A 16,377-nucleotide genomic window follows, 5' to 3' on the forward strand; every position below is an offset into this window, starting at 1 on the left:
TCCACTGACCACCAAGCTGCCTGCCCGTGTATCCATGTAACCGCTGTAAAACTGCCATGAGCCTATTGTTTGTTATTTTAGGCCTTTGAAGCCTTTCTGCGCTCCCTCCTTCCACTAGTCCTCCACTGACCAGACCACTGCTGCCCGTGTACCCCTGGAACCAATTTTAAAGTGCCTACAGCCAGCCCATTTTATTGTGTTAGGCCTTCGAAGCCTGTCTGCGGTCCATACTTCCACTAGTCCTCCACTGACCAGACCACTGCTGCCCGTGTACCCCTGGAACCAATTTTAAAGTGCCTACAGCCAGCCCATTTTATTGTGTTAGGCCTTCGAAGCCTGTCTGCGGTCCATACTTCCACTAGGCCTCCACTGACCAGACCACTGCTGCCCGTGTACCCCTGGAACCAATTTTAAAGTGCCTACAGCCAGCCCATTTTATTGTGTTAGGCCTTCGAAGCCTGTCTGCGGTCCCTCCTTCCACTAGGCCTCCACTGACCAGACCACTGCTGCCCGTGTACCCCTGGAACCAATTTTAAAGTGCCTACAGCCAGCCCATTTTATTGTGTTAGGCCTTCGAAGCCTGTCTGCGGTCCCTCCTTCCACTAGGCCTCCACTGACCAGACCACTGCTGCCCGTGTACCCCTGGAACCAATTTTAAAGTGCCTACAGCCAGCCCATTTTATTGTGTTAGGCCTTCGAAGCCTGTCTGCGGTCCCTCCTTCCACTAGGCCTCCACTGACCAGACCACTGCTGCCCGTGTACCCCTGGAACCAATTTTAAAGTGCCTACAGCCAGCCCATTTTATTGTGTTAGGCCTTCGAAGCCTGTCTGCGGTCCCTCCTTCCACTAGGCCTCCACTGACCAGACCACTGCTGCCCGTGTACCCCTGGAACCAATTTTAAAGTGCCTACAGCCAGCCCATTTTATTGTGTTAGGCCTTCGAAGCCTGTCTGCGGTCCCTCCTTCCACTAGGCCTCCACTGACCAGACCACTGCTGCCCGTGTACCCCTGGAACCAATTTTAAAGTGCCTACAGCCAGCCCATTTTATTGTGTTAGGCCTTCGAAGCCTGTCTGCGGTCCCTCCTTCCACTAGGCCTCCACTGACCAGACCACTGCTGCCCGTGTACCCCTGGAACCAATTTTAAAGTGCCTACAGCCAGCCCATTTTATTGTGTTAGGCCTTCGAAGCCTGTCTGCGGTCCCTCCTTCCACTAGGCCTCCACTGACCAGACCACTGCTGCCCGTGTACCCCTGGAACCAATTTTAAAGTGCCTACAGCCAGCCCATTTTATTGTGTTAGGCCTTCGAAGCCTGTCTGCGGTCCATACTTCCACTAGGCCTCCACTGACCAGACCACTGCTGCCCGTGTACCCCTGGAACCAATTTTAAAGTGCCTACAGCCAGCCCATTTTATTGTGTTAGGCCTTCGAAGCCTGTCTGCGGTCCATACTTCCACTAGTCCTCCACTGACCAGACCACTGCTGCCCGTGTACCCCTGGAACCAATTTTAAAGTGCCTACAGCCAGCCCATTTTATTGTGTTAGGCCTTCGAAGCCTGTCTGCGGTCCATACTTTAAATACTCCTCCACTCACCACCAAGCTGCCTGCCCGTGTATCCATGTAACCGCTGTAAAACTGCCATGAGCCTATTGTTTGTTATGTTAGGCCTTTGATAGCCTGTCTGCGGTCCTTACTTTAAATACTCCTCCACTCACCACCTAGCTGCCTGTGTATCCATGTAACCGATGTAAAACTGCCATGACTGCCTACTGTTTGTTATTTTAGGCCTTTGATAGCCTGTCTGCGGCCCCTACTTGCAATACTCCTCCACTGACCACAATGCTGCCTGGAGTGCCTGCCTGTGTATCCATGTAACCGATGTAAAACTGCCATGACTGCCTACTGTTTGTTATTTTAGGCCTTTGATAGCCTGTCTGCGGCCCCTACTTGCAATACTCCTCCACTGAGCACAATGCTGCCTGGAGTGCCTGCCTGTGTATCCATGTAACCGATGTAAAACTGCCATGACTGCCTACTGTTTGTTATTTTAGGCCTTTGATAGCCTGTCTGCAGCCCCTACTTGCAATACTCCTCCACTGACCACACCAATGCTGCCCGTGTACCCCTGGAACCTATTTAAAAGTTCATAGAGCCTAGTTATATATTTTATTTACTATTAATAAGGCCATGATGGACTACGCTGTACCACGCTACAAGCTAACCAGTCGACACTTCTTTTGCGAGAAAAGCCATCCCAACCCTCCACCAGCATGTAGAAGACCGCATTGTCCATGCACTCTGGCAATCTGTGAGTACAAAGGTGCACCTGACAACAGACGCATGGACCTGTAGGCATGGCCACGGAAGATTACGTGTCCATTACGGCGCAATGGGTTAATGTGGTGGATGCATGGTCCACAGGGGACAGCCTACTAAGTCTGTCTGCAGTCCCTAATTCAAATTGTCCTCCACTGTCTAAATCGGAACTTCCACCTTCTGGCTTTCGGCCTATAGTATCAGAAATTAAACTGCATTTGGCCTTCAACTTTGGTTAGGGCCTACTAACGGCTTCTGCCCCTCCCTGGTGTTGTCCTCAACTAAATAAAGCTGAGCTTCAACCTTCCGGCTCTCATTAAGTGGTTTTTAAAAAAAAATGGTGGTTAGGGCCTACTAACGGCTTCTGCCCCTCCCTGGTGTTGTCCTCAACTAAATAAAGCTGAGCTTCAACCTTCCGGCTCTCATTAAGTGGTTTTAAAAAAAAAAAAAATGGTGGTTAGGGCCTACTAACGGCTTCTGCCCCTCCCTGGTGTTGTCCTCAACTAAATAAAGCTGAGCTTCAACCTTCCGGCTCTCATTATGTGGTTTTAAAAAAAAAATTGGTGGTTAGGGCCTACTAACGGCTTCTGCCCCTCCCTGGTGTTGTCCTCAACTAAATAAAGCTGAGCTTCAACCTTCCGGCTCTCATTATGTGGTTTAAAAAAAAAAAATGGTGGTTAGGGCCTACTAACGGCTTCTGCCCCTCCCTGGTGTTGTCCTCAACTAAATAAAGCTGAGCTTCAACCTTCCGGCTCTCATTAAGTGGTTTTAAAAAAAAAATGGTGGTTAGGGCCTACTAACGGCTTCTGCCCCTCCCTGGTGTTGTCCTCAACTAAATAAAGCTGAGCTTCAACCTTCCGGCTCTCATTATGTGGTTTTAAAAAAAAAAAAAATGGTGGTTAGGGCCTACTAACGGCTTCTGCCCCTCCCTGGTGTTGTCCTCAACTAAATAAAGCTGAGCTTCAACCTTCCGGCTCTCATTAAGTGGTTTTAAAAAAAAAATGGTGGTTAGGGCCTACTAACGGCTTCTGCCCCTCCCTGGTGTTGTCCTCAACTAAATAAAGCTGAGCTTCAACCTTCCGGCTCTCATTATGTGGTTTTAAAAAAAAAATGGTGGTTAGGGCCTACTAACGGCTTCTGCCCCTCCCTGGTGTTGTCCTCAACTAAATAAAGCTGAGCTTCAACCTTCCGGCTCTCATTAAGTGGTTTTAAAAAAAAAAAAAATGGTGGTTAGGGCCTACTAACGGCTTCTGCCCCTCCCTGGTGTTGCCCTCAACTAAATAAAGCTGAGCTTCAACCTTCTGCTCCAAATTACCATTTTAAAAAATGCAATAGGCTTTTCCGGCCTACTAAAGGTGTCTGCCCCTCCCTGGTGTTGTCCTCAACTGAACAAAGCTGAGCTTCCACATTCTGGCTTTCGCCCTATACTATCAGATATTAAACTGCATTTGGCCTACTAGTGTGGTTAGGCCCTTGAAACAGTGTCTGCTGCTCTTGGGTTTGCTACTCCACTGAACAAAGCAATGCCGCCTGTTTAGTCCTGTTACCAATTTTGAACTGCATGTAGCCTACTTTATTCTTTGGCCCTATATCTGTTTCCTCCTCATCCTGCCCATTGCCCAGCCACTGCTAAATGAGTCTGCTGGTACATTGACCTAGACCACTACATTCCCCTTGTACTCTACACAGCCAGAATCTGACCCTGCTGAAAGTAAGGTTCCCCTTCCCGCATGTTATACCACCTTACACAGGGACAAAGAGGAAGGTGCAGATGAAAGTGCAGGTTCCTTCATCAGGTGGGGGGGCATACTCGTTGGCGACGTCACTGGCACAGGGCCCCTCAGAGTACGCAAAAGTGTCGCTGCTGGTGGGAGGCGCCCCCGCCATGCAAACACACCGCCGTACTTTGAGGGGCCCTGTGCCAGTGGCAATGCGAACGAGTGGGCCCCCCCTGCTTGCTCAGGATCACAGCACTTGCAACTTTTAAATACTTACCTTTCCCTGCAACACCGCCGTGACGTAGTCCGCATTTCCTGGGCCCACGAAAAACTTGAGCCAGCCCTACTCCCCCCACAACTTTCCCCCAATTCCTTATGCCCAACTATTATTATACAGTTAATTAAGATTGGCAAGCTTCAGAAACAAGAATGGATGTTTTTGGCATTAAAATGGGCACTGTAGGTGTTTTCCTGGCCTCCACTCACTGCCGACTATGCTTCCCCATTGACTTGCATTGGGTTTCGTGTTTCGGTCGATCCCCGACTTTTAGCGATAATCGGCCGACTGCACTCGACTCGACTCTGGACAAAATCGGGTTTCCCAAAACCCTACTCGATCTTAAAAAAATGAAAGTCGCTCAACCCTAGTGATGAGCGAACGTGCTTGGATAAGGTGTTATCTAAGCATGATTGTGTGCTGAATGTCTTTGGCGTGTTTGAAAATTATGTTCGAGTCTCCACAGCTGCATGTCTTGTGGCTGTTACACAGTCGCAATACATGCAAGGATCGCCTAACAGGCAATTCCTGCTTGCGTTGTGGCTTTCTAACAGTCACGAAACATGCAGCCGCAGGGACTCGCACATATTTTTCGAGCATGTCGAAGACACTCGGTTTGCGTAACAACATGCTTTGATAACGCCTTATCTGAGCACGTTCGCTCATCACTAGTAGGAAATAACATAGAATATATGCAATCTCTAAAGCCACGATCACTTTGTCAGTATTTTACATCAGTATTTGTAAGCCAAAACTAGGAGTGAGTGCAGAAGTGGTGACATGTTTCTATTATACTTCCTTGATTCTTCCACTCCTGGTTTTGGCTTACAAATACTGAGGTAAAATACTGACCAAATACCGTACTCAACATGTGCACTTGGCCTTAATAGAAGATTTGTGGGCTGCCATGGAGTATCAAGAGTATCATAGCTTTTCAAATTTGTGAATCAAGTTACATTCATGATAAACTCCTCTTTCTATCCAGATTATATTATTTATCCTTCGTTGTAGTTCTTCATAGATGGAGGTTCTGTGTCTAACCAATGAAATGCAAGAAGATTATATGTTTGACATAGAACACGAGACATACCTATGAATAAGGATAAATCAGGATCCATCTTCAAATAATTCCAGTATACATCTACAAGGGTCTTTTAATCCGTACATCCTTTCTATAAAGGAGATGACTCTGTTCCAAAGTGGTCCTATCTGTCTACATTCCCACATCACATGCATCAGATGTGCCTCATCCATCCCACACCTAGGGCTGAATGATGGCGATATCCCGTCTTGTGTAGAAAGCTTAGAGTTCTGTACACTCTGAATTACACATAGTGGAGAGTCTTTGTTTCTAGAATCTCTCTCCATTGCTCCACCGATATAGGGCCAACATCCGCCTCCCATTTAGCTTAAGATGTCAGGGGCTGATTATCCAGTTGTCATGATAATAGACACTTGTATATGATAGTTATTAAACCCTTTAACCTTTGTATGGCCTGTAGAAGTCTTAGTATTAGGGGATGCTGTTGTATGCTAAGGTTTATCAGACCTGATTGAGTAGAGACAGCATGTTGGATTTGTAGACATTGGTAAAAAGTGTTATGTGATAAATTAAATTCCTATTGGAGCTGTAAGAACAGAGTTTGTACATAGCTGTTCCCTTTTTGCTCCCAATCAGAAGAACCCTGTAGCTTTGACACTCCGCCCTTAATACCTAGAAGTTTCTTTCCCCTGTCACACACTTGACATACAAACGCTAATGTTGGAGTAAGAGGATCCCCCCAGGATAAATCCCAGTCTCCAGAATATACAAAGGTGAGGCCCATGTCACATTCTGGAAAAGTTGAGCACTTGTCCACAACTGAGATTGTTTCACCATTGGAGAATGTGGCAGAGGATCTACTGGCATCAGGACTGATTTATTCCAGTTAATTGATAAACTTGACCAACTGCTGAAGTTGGTTATAGTTGACCTTATTGGCCTGAGACTGATTGGAGATGTTACGTTATCTATAAAAAGCAGCATATCATCTGTATAGAGGCTCACATGCTGCTCTGTTTCTCCACAAAGACTTTGCTTCATTTTACATGTAAGAAGCACTTTCTAAAAGTCCAGAACATGTCCATGTCTATAACATGTTGCCCAGACGTCGTTCCATCTCTCGGCTACACTCATGGGCTGTGTCCAGACAGAGTAATAGAAATAAATAGAAACAGGCAGAATGGCCCAGTAACTATAAGCAAAAACAAGGGTGAGGCATGTCAGAAAGGCAAGGGGCAGCTGGGCCCATACCGGAGCCGTCAATCATCTATGTGCATTACAATGTGTCCCGGGCTATAACTAATCATCTGTGATCCAAGGTAAGACGTATCCTCCACAGTGAATGGAGACCTGATGATTGTACATGTGGGAGGATGTGCCATAATGGATGTAGGGTCAGGCTTCTGGTCGTGATCAGTGTTGCAGATGCCGGTTATTTTCTATATTCCTTAGATTTCACGTGTATACATATTCAGCAGGATTGGCCTGCTCTGCCGTAATCAGTAGTAGAAGCGACGCTTCCTCCGCAGCTACCATCTCCAGGTTGCCAGGCAACAGCACAGAAACTTAATTCAAAGTTTAACCACTGATCAGAGCGGTAGAAAAACAAAGTCGAGTGAACACGCTGAGGAGTAAATACGGCTCCTCCATCAACAGGCACAGTCCTGACTGATATCCGCGAGCAGGAACCGCCATTCGGGAAGTTAGTTCTCGCATGATGGAGGTGGTAGTTCACACCGCAGCATGCAAGTATCTGATGTGTTATAACAAGCATCATGATGATAATTGGTGCAATTATATTCCTATCACCCAGCATCTAATAATCCAGAAATTTTACAATAAATGAAAATAATAATAATAAAGTGGCACATTACTAGAAATTGCCGTCACTTGCTGACCACTGGGGGTCTGACCTCCAGGACCCCCACTGATTCTGAGAATGAAGGAGCCATAGCTTTATATCCACTAATCTGCAGCTGTGCAATTCACTGGGATAGCCAGAACCGCCCCACTACAGAGGAGACATTGTGAAGGGGGTGCACATGAAGCACCACCCTTATCAGGATTGATGGGGGTCCAAAGGACCCCTAGTGATGGTATATTTATCCTGGGCATGCTGGAATCAGAGTATCACTACATCAGGCGTCTGGCCTATAGAGTCCACAGGGCTGGATGGACAACGGATGCACATAATTCTTTCCATATAGTGTTGTATATGTGAGCGGCAGTGGAAGCTGTACATTTGTGTTGATGCAATTCTAAGGCATTTTATATACTTTTATTTACAGGGACCTGCGGGACCTCAGGGGCCGATCGGGTATCCAGGATCACGTGGTGTCAAGGTGCGTAGCATACAATCTATCTGTGACCAGTGCATGCTGCAGTTTTGTGGATATAGTATCCCTCCTCTATTATATGGGCGTATCCCATATTACTAACGTGACTGTACAGCCAGGGAGTTCACATGCACCAGATGTAAATTCTCAGACCCTGCAGTAGCCATGATATGTAAAGGGGCTCTCCATCATAGAGGCAGACTAGTTTTCCAGAAGTTCCTCTGCAGTACTGAGTCTACATATTTTTTCTTTCAGCAGTTAAAGGAATGGATAGATTGGAATCTCGACTGATACAGATCTGTGTAACAGTAATGGTGGAATTGTTGGTTGTTCTAGAAACATCTTGATAGAATTTCCATCACCTTGACATAAGAGGATGACTCAAGGACTTGTATTTACTGTGATTTTATGATATTAGATGGTCAGTGATGGTGACAGTAATGGTCACTTCTGTTCGTCTCGCCAATATGTGTTAAACATGGAGTTGATTCTGTTGGTCCAATTCATGCAGAGTCACAGGAAGCGCCTGCTGGTTCCACTGGCTGAAGGCAGCTTTTCTCCATTAGAGGAAGCATTAAGAGTGTGAAGTGCACAATATCTGGCTTTAAAGCCGTCATTAAACTAATTGAATTATTCTGCATTGCTACAGAGAAGGGGCTGCAGAATGGCAGAAATTCTCTTCCAAAGTGTCATAATTAGATTTGCTAAAGTGGAGATGGATGGGTGTTCTGCTGCGCGTAATGGCTGCGATTTAGCTCCTTATATATTTATTTTTCCAGAGTGTAGGAGAAGCCACTTTCTGTCATTTTATGCTATAAGCTCATTCACCACCACAATCAAAACCACTGTATGGAGTACAGCAAATAAAGCCCCTCCTGGAAATGGATCACAATCAGGCCAGATGTAATGTTTGCTGCTCTAATCATACACCAAGTAGGGAGGGCTGGACAGTGAGCACTGTCCTTACACACAGAGGCTTGGTACTGTGCACTGTCCTTACACACAGAGATAGAGGTGTGGTACTGTGCACTGTCCTTATACACAGAGATAGAGGCGTGGTACTGTGCACTGTTCTTACACACAGAGATAGAGGAGCTGTACTGTGCACTGTCCTTACACACAGAGATAGAGGCGTGGTACTGTGCACTGTCCTTACACACAGAGATAGAGGTGTGGTACTGTGCACTGTCCTTACACACAGAGATAGAGGAGCTGTACTGTGCACTGTCCTTACACACAGAGATAGAGGAGCTGTACTGTGCACTGTCCTTACACACAGAGATAGAGGAGCTGTACTGTACACTGTCCTTACACACAGAGATAGAGGCGTGGTACTGTGCACTGTCCTTACACACAGAGATAGAGGCGTGGTACTGTGCACTGTCCTTACACACAGAGATAGAGGAGCTGTACTGTGCACTGTCCTTACACACAGAGATAAAGGAGCTGTACTGTGCACTGTCCTTACACACAGAGATAGAGGAGCTGTACTGTGCACTGTCCTTACACACAGAGATAGAGGAGCTGTACTGTGCACTGTCCTTACACACAGACATAGAGGCGTGGTACTGTGCACTCTCCTTACACACATAGAGGAGCTGTACTGTGCACTGTCCTTACACACAGAGATAGAGGCGTGGTACTGTGCACTGTCCTTACACACAGAGATAGAGGTGTGGTACTGTGCACTGTCCTTACACACAGAGATAGAGGAGCTGTACTGTGCACTGTCCTTACACACAGAGATAGAGGAGCTGTACTGTGCACTGTCCTTACACACAGAGATAGAGGCGTGGTACTGTGCACTGTCCTTACACACAGAGATAGAGGCGTGGTACTGTGCACTGTCCTTACACACAGAGATAGAGGAGCTGTACTGTGCACTGTCCTTACACACAGAGATAATGGAGCTGTACTGTGCACTGTCCTTACACACAGAGATAGAGGAGCTGTACTGTGCACTGTCCTTACACACAGAGATAGAGGCGTGGTACTGTGCACTCTCCTTACACACATAGAGGAGCTGTACTGTGCACTGTCCTTATACACAGAGATAGAGGCGCGTGTCATGTTTCTCAATGGCAAGAGAACATAGTAAAGCATACAAAAAGGACTAGCTCTTGGAAGATGGGAACTAGAGCTGACTGTGAGCTAAACCTACCGCACAACTAACAGTGGCCGGGTAGCGTGCCTACGTTTTATCCCTAGACGCCCAGCGCCAGCCGGAGAACTGACTGACCCTAGCAGAGGAAAATACAGACCTGGCTTACCTCTAGAGAAATTTTCCCCAAAAGGCAGACAGTAGCCCCCACATATATTGTCGGTGATTTCAGAGGAAATTGACATACGAAGTATGAAGATAGGTTTAGCAAATTGAGGTCCGCTTACTAGATAGTAGGAAGACAGAAAAGGGAACTTCACAGTCAGCTGAAAACCCCTTTCAAAACACCATCCTGAAATTACTTTAAGACTCTAATATCAACTCATGACACCAGAGTGGCAATTTCAGCTCACAAGAGCTTCCAGCCTCAGAAATAATCAATCACAGAGTACTGGAACAAAAATGCAAAACAAACTTAGGACTACAAGTCCAACTTAGCTGATAGTAGTCTAGGAGCAGGAACATGCAACAGAAAGGCTTCTGGTAACATTGTTGGCCGGCATAGAAATGACTGAGGAGCAAGGTTAAATAGAAAACTCCCACATCCTGATGGAAACAGGTGAACAGAGGAGATGAAGCACACAAGTGCAGTACCACCAGAAACCACCGGGGGAGCCCAGAAACCAAATTCACAACAGTACCCCCCCCTCAAGGAGGGGGCACCGAACCCTCACCAGAACCACCAGGGCGATCAGGATGAGCCCTGTTGTGAATTTGCTTTTTGCTCCCTCTAGTGGTTACTAGTTTTTTGACTCTGGTTTTTCTGTCATTCCTTTTATCCGCACCTGGGTCGTTAGTTAGGGGTGTTGCTATATAAGCTCCCTGGACCTTCAGTTCAATGCCTGGCAACGTAGTTATCAGAGCTAGTCTGCTGTGCTCTTGTCTACTGATCCTGGTTCCAGTTATATCAGCTAAGTCTGCCTTTTGCTTTTTGCTATTTGTTTTGGTTTTGTATTTTTGTCCAGCTTGTTCCAAAACTATATCCTGTCCTTTGCTGGAAGCTCTAGGGGGGCTGGTGTTCTCCCCCCGGACCGTTAGACGGTTCGGGGGTTCTTGAATTTCCAGTGTGGATTTTGATAGGGTTTTTGTTGACCATATAAGTTACCTTTCTTTATTCTGCTATCAGTAAGCGGGCCTCTCTGTGCTAAACCTGGTTCATTTCTGTGTTTGTCATTTCCTCTTACCTCACCGTCATTATTTGTGGGGGGCTTCTATCCAGCTTTGGGGTCCCCTTCTCTGGAGGCAAGAAAGGTCTTTGTTTTCCTCTACTAGGGGTAGCTAGATTCTCCGGCTGGCGAGTGTCATCTAGAATCAACGTAGGAATGATCCCCGGCTACTTCTAGTGTTGGCGTTAGGAGTAGATATATGGTCAACCCAGTTACCACTGCCCTATGAGCTGGATTTTTGTATTCTGCAGACTTCCACGTTCCTCTGAGACCCTCGCCATTGGGGTCATAACAGAGCCCTATGAAAGGCACGGACCAAATCGGAGGCATGAACATCAGAGGCTGTCACCCAAGAGTTATCCTCCTGACCGTAGCCCTTCCACTTGACCAGATACTGAAGTCTCCGTCTGGAAACACGGGAGTCCAAGATCTTCTCGACAACGTACTCCAACTCACCCTCAACCAACACCGGAGCAGGAGGCTCAACGGAAGGCACAACCGGTACCTCATACCTGCGCAACAATGACCGATGGAAGACATTATGAATAGAAAAAGATGCAGGGAGGTCCAAACGAAAGGACACAGGGTTAAGAATCTCCAATATCTTGTACGGGCCGATGAACCGAGGCTTAAACTTAGGAGAAGAAACCTTCATAGGGACAAAACGAGAAGATAACCACACCAAGTCCCCAACACAAAGACGAGGACCAACACGACGACGGCGGTTGGCAAAATGCTGAGTCTTCTCCTGGGACAACTTCAAATTGTCCACCACATGCCCCCAAATCTGATGCAACCTCTCCACCACAGCATCCACTCCAGGACAATCCGAAGACTCCACCTGACCGGAAGAGAAACGAGGATGAAACCCCGAATTACAGAAGAAAGGAGAAACCAAGGTGGCAGAACTAGCCCGATTATTGAGGGCAAACTCCGCCAAGGGCAAAAAGGCAACCCAATCATCCTGATCCGCAGACACAAAACACCTCAAATAAGTCTCCAAGGTCTGATTAGTTCGCTCGGTCTGGCCATTAGTCTGAGGGTGGAAAGCAGACGAAAAAGACAAATCAATGCCCATCCTAGCACAGAACGCTCGCCAAAATCTAGACACGAATTGGGTTCCCCTGTCAGAAACGATATTCTCCGGAATACCATGCAAGCGCACCACATTTTGAAAAAACAGAGGAACCAGCTCGGATGAGGAAGGCAATTTAGGCAAGGGAACCAAATGGACCATCTTAGAGAAACGGTCACACACCACCCAGATGACAGACATCTTCTGAGAAACAGGGAGATCAGAAATAAAATCCATGGAGATGTGAGTCCAAGGCCTCTTCGGAATAGGCAAGGATAACAACAATCCACTAGCCCGAGAACAACAAGGCTTGGCCCGAGCACAAACATCACAAGACTGCACAAAACCTCGCACATCTCGCGACAGGGAAGGCCACCAGAAGGACCTAGCCACCAAATCCCTGGTACCAAAGATTCCAGGATGACCTGCTAACGCAGAAGAATGGACCTCCGAGATGACTCTACTGGTCCAATCATCAGGAACAAACAATCTACCAGGCGGGCAACGATCAGGTCTATCCGCCTGAAACTCCTGCAAGACCCGTCGCAAATCTGGGGAAACAGCAGATAATATCACTCCATCCTTAAGGATACCTGTAGGTTCAGAATTACCAGGGGAATCAGGCTCAAAACTCCTAGAAAGGGCATCCGCCTTCACATTTTTAGAACCCGGTAGGTAAGAAACCACAAAATTAAACCGAGAGAAAAATAACGACCAGCGCGCCTGTCTAGGATTCAGGCGCCTGGCGGACTCAAGATAAATCAAATTCTTGTGGTCGGTCAATACCACCACCTGATGTCTAGCCCCCTCAAGCCAATGACGCCACTCCTCAAAAGCCCACTTCATAGCCAAGAGCTCCCGATTACCAATATCATAATTTCGCTCAGCGGGCGAAAACTTACGAGAAAAGAACGCACAAGGTCTCATCACGGAGCAGTCGGAACTTTTCTGCGACAAAACCGCCCCAGCTCCGATTTCTGAAGCGTCGACCTCAACCTGAAAAGGAAGAGTAACATCAGGCTGACGCAATACAGGGGCGGAAGAAAAGCGGCGCTTAAGCTCCCGAAAGGCCTCCACAGCAGGGGACCAATCAGCAACATCAGCACCCTTCTTAGTCAAATCAGTCAACGGTTTAGCGACATCAGAAAAACCAGTTATAAATCGACGGTAAAAATTAGCAAAGCCCAAAAACTTCTGTAGGCTCTTAAGAGAAGAGGGTTGCGTCCAATCACAAATAGCCTGAACCTTGACAGGGTCCATCTCAATGGAAGAGGGGGAAAAAATGTACCCCAAAAACGAAATCTTTTGAACCCCAAAAACGCACTTAGAACCCTTTACACACAAGGAATTAGAGCGCAAAACCTGAAAAACCCTCCTGACCTGTTGGACATGAGAGTCCCAGTCATCCGAAAAAATCAAAATATCATCCAGATACACAATCAAAAATGTATCCAAATATTCACGGAAAATGTCATGCATAAAGGACTGAAAGACTGAAGGGGCATTTGAAAGACCAAAAGGCATTACTAAATACTCAAAATGGCCCTCAGGCGTATTAAATGCGGTTTTCCACTCATCCCCCTGCTTAATTCGCACTAAATTATACGCCCCACGAAGATCAATCTTAGAGAACCACTTGGCCCCCTTTATTCGAGCAAACAAATCAGTAAGCAGTGGCAAAGGATACTGATATTTAACCGTGATTTTATTCAAAAGCCGATAATCAATACACGGCCTCAAAGAGCCATCTTTTTTAGATACAAAGAAAAAACCGGCTCCTAAGGGAGATGACGAAGGACGAATATGTCCCTTTTCCAAGGACTCCTTAATATATTCCCGCATAGCAGCATGTTCAGGCACAGATAGATTAAATAAACGACCCTTTGGAAACTTACTGCCCGGAATCAGATCTATAGTACAATCGCACTCTCTGTGCGGAGGTAGTGAACCAATTTTAGGCTCCTCAAAAACGTCACGATAATCAGATAAAAATTCCGGAATCTCAGAGGGAATAGATGACGAAATGGAAACCAAAGGTACGTCCCCATGAGTCCCCTGACATCCCCAGCTTAACACAGACATTGCTTTCCAGTCGAGGACTGGGTTATGAGATTGCAGCCATGGCAATCCAAGCACCAACACATCATGTAGATTATACAACACAAGGAAGCGAATAATCTCCTGGTGATCCGGATTAATACGCATATTTACTTGTGTCCAGTATTGTGGTTTATTACTAGCCAATGGCGTGGAGTCAATACCCTTCAGATGTATAGGAACTTCCAGAGGCTCTAAATCAAACCCACAGCGTTTGGCAAAGGACCAATCCATAAGACTCAAAGCGGCGCCAGAGTCGACATAGGCGTCCGCGGTAATAGACGATAAAGAGCAAATCAGGGTCACAGATAGAATAAACTTAGACTGTAAAGTGCCAATTGAAACAGACTTATCAACCTTCTTAGTACGTTTAGAGCATGCTGATATAACATGAGTTGAATCACCACAATAGAAGCATAACCCATTTTTTCGCCTAAAATTCTGTCGTTCGCTTCTGGACAGAATTCTATCACATTGCATAATCTCTGGCGCCTTCTCAGTAGACACCGCCAAATGGTGCACAGGTTTGCGCTCCCGCAAACGCCGATCAATCTGAATAGCCATTGTCATGGACTCATTCAGACCTGTAGGCACAGGGAACCCCACCATAACATCCTTAATGGCATCAGAGAGACCCTCTCTGAAATTCGCCGCCAGGGCGCACTCATTCCACTGAGTAAGCACAGACCACTTACGAAATTTTTGGCAGTATATTTCAGCCTCATCTTGCCCTTGAGACAGGGCCATTAAGGCTTTTTCAGCCTGAATCTCTAAATGAGGTTCCTCATAAAGCAACCCCAAAGCCAGGAAAAACGCATCCACATTGAGCAACGCAGGATCCCCTGGTGCCAAAGCAAATGCCCAGTCCTGAGGGTCGCCCCGGAGCAAGGAAATTACAATCCTGACCTGCTGTGCAGGATCTCCAGCGGAGCGAGATCTCAGAGACAAAAATAATTTACAATTATGTTTGAAATTCTGGAAGCGAGATCTATCCCCGGAGAAAAATTCAGGTAAAGGAATTCTAGGTTCAGATATAGGAGCATGAATAACAAAATCCTGTAAACTTTGAACCTTCACAGCGAGATTATCCAATCCTGTAGCTAAACTCTGAGGATCCATATTAATCAGGTGAAATCAGAACCATTCAAGGATTAGAAGGAGAGAGAGACGAAGGCTGCAGTAAGCAGAGATGCAAGTGAATCAACTAATGAGCAAACTCCGGGGAAAAAAAATAAATAAATTCTCTGCAGAGTTCTTTTCTCTCCTTTCTTCTGCCAATTATTTTAACCCTTGGCCGGCCAAACTGTCATGGTTCTCAATGGCAAGAGAACATAGTAAAGCATACAAAAAGGACTAGCTCTTGGAAGATGGGAACTAGAGCTGACTGTGAGCTAAACCTACCGCACAACTAACAGTGGCCGGGTAGCGTGCCTACGTTTTATCCCTAGACGCCCAGCGCCAGCCGGAGAACTGACTGACCCTAGCAGAGGAAAATACAGACCTGGCTTACCTCTAGAGAAATTTTCCCCAAAAGGCAGACAGTAGCCCCCACATATATTGTCGGTGATTTCAGAGGAAATTGACATACGAAGTATGAAGATAGGTTTAGCAAATTGAGGTCCGCTTACTAGATAGTAGGAAGACAGAAAAGGGAACTTCACAGTCAGCTGAAAACCCCTTTCAAAACACCATCCTGAAATTACTTTAAGACTCTAATATCAACTCATGACACCAGAGTGGCAATTTCAGCTCACAAGAGCTTCCAGCCTCAGAAATAATCAATCACAGAGTACTGGAACAAAAATGCAAAACAAACTTAGGACTACAAGTCCAACTTAGCTGATAGTAGTCTAGGAGCAGGAACATGCAACAGAAAGGCTTCTGGTAACATTGTTGGCCGGCATAGAAATGACTGAGGAGCAAGGTTAAATAGAAAACTCCCACATCCTGATGGAAACAGGTGAACAGAGGAGATGAAGCACACAAGTGCAGTACCACCAGAAACCACCGGGGGAGCCCAGAAACCAAATTCACAACAGGCGCGGTACTGTGCACTGTCCTTATACACAGAGATAGAGGCGTGGTACTGTGCACTGTCCTTACACACAGAGATAGAGGCGTGGTACTGTGCACTCTCCTTACACACAGAGATAGAGGAGCTGTGCTGTGCACTGTCCTTATACACAGA

At 46.5% G+C, this 16,377-nt stretch overlaps 1 protein-coding gene and 1 long non-coding RNA gene across 3 annotated transcripts in view; one reads left to right on the forward strand and one right to left on the reverse strand.

The window, feature by feature from the left end:
• The window catches only part of COL5A1 (collagen type V alpha 1 chain), a 251,738-nt gene that overhangs the window by 177,043 nt on the left and 58,318 nt on the right, over positions 1 to 16,377 (forward strand). For both annotated transcript variants that reach the window (XM_077284776.1, XM_077284775.1), the window contains exon 27: positions 7,643 to 7,696. In XM_077284776.1, coding sequence (XP_077140891.1) covers positions 7,643 to 7,696 — 54 coding nt within the window. The remainder of the gene's footprint in view (positions 1 to 7,642; positions 7,697 to 16,377) is intronic.
• The window catches only part of LOC143805436 (uncharacterized), a 513,942-nt gene that overhangs the window by 70,309 nt on the left and 427,256 nt on the right, over positions 1 to 16,377 (reverse strand). The window lies entirely within an intron of this gene.

This window comes from Ranitomeya variabilis, chromosome 2, assembly GCF_051348905.1.
Source record: "Ranitomeya variabilis isolate aRanVar5 chromosome 2, aRanVar5.hap1, whole genome shotgun sequence".
In the NCBI taxonomy this organism is placed as follows: domain Eukaryota; kingdom Metazoa; phylum Chordata; class Amphibia; order Anura; family Dendrobatidae; genus Ranitomeya; species Ranitomeya variabilis.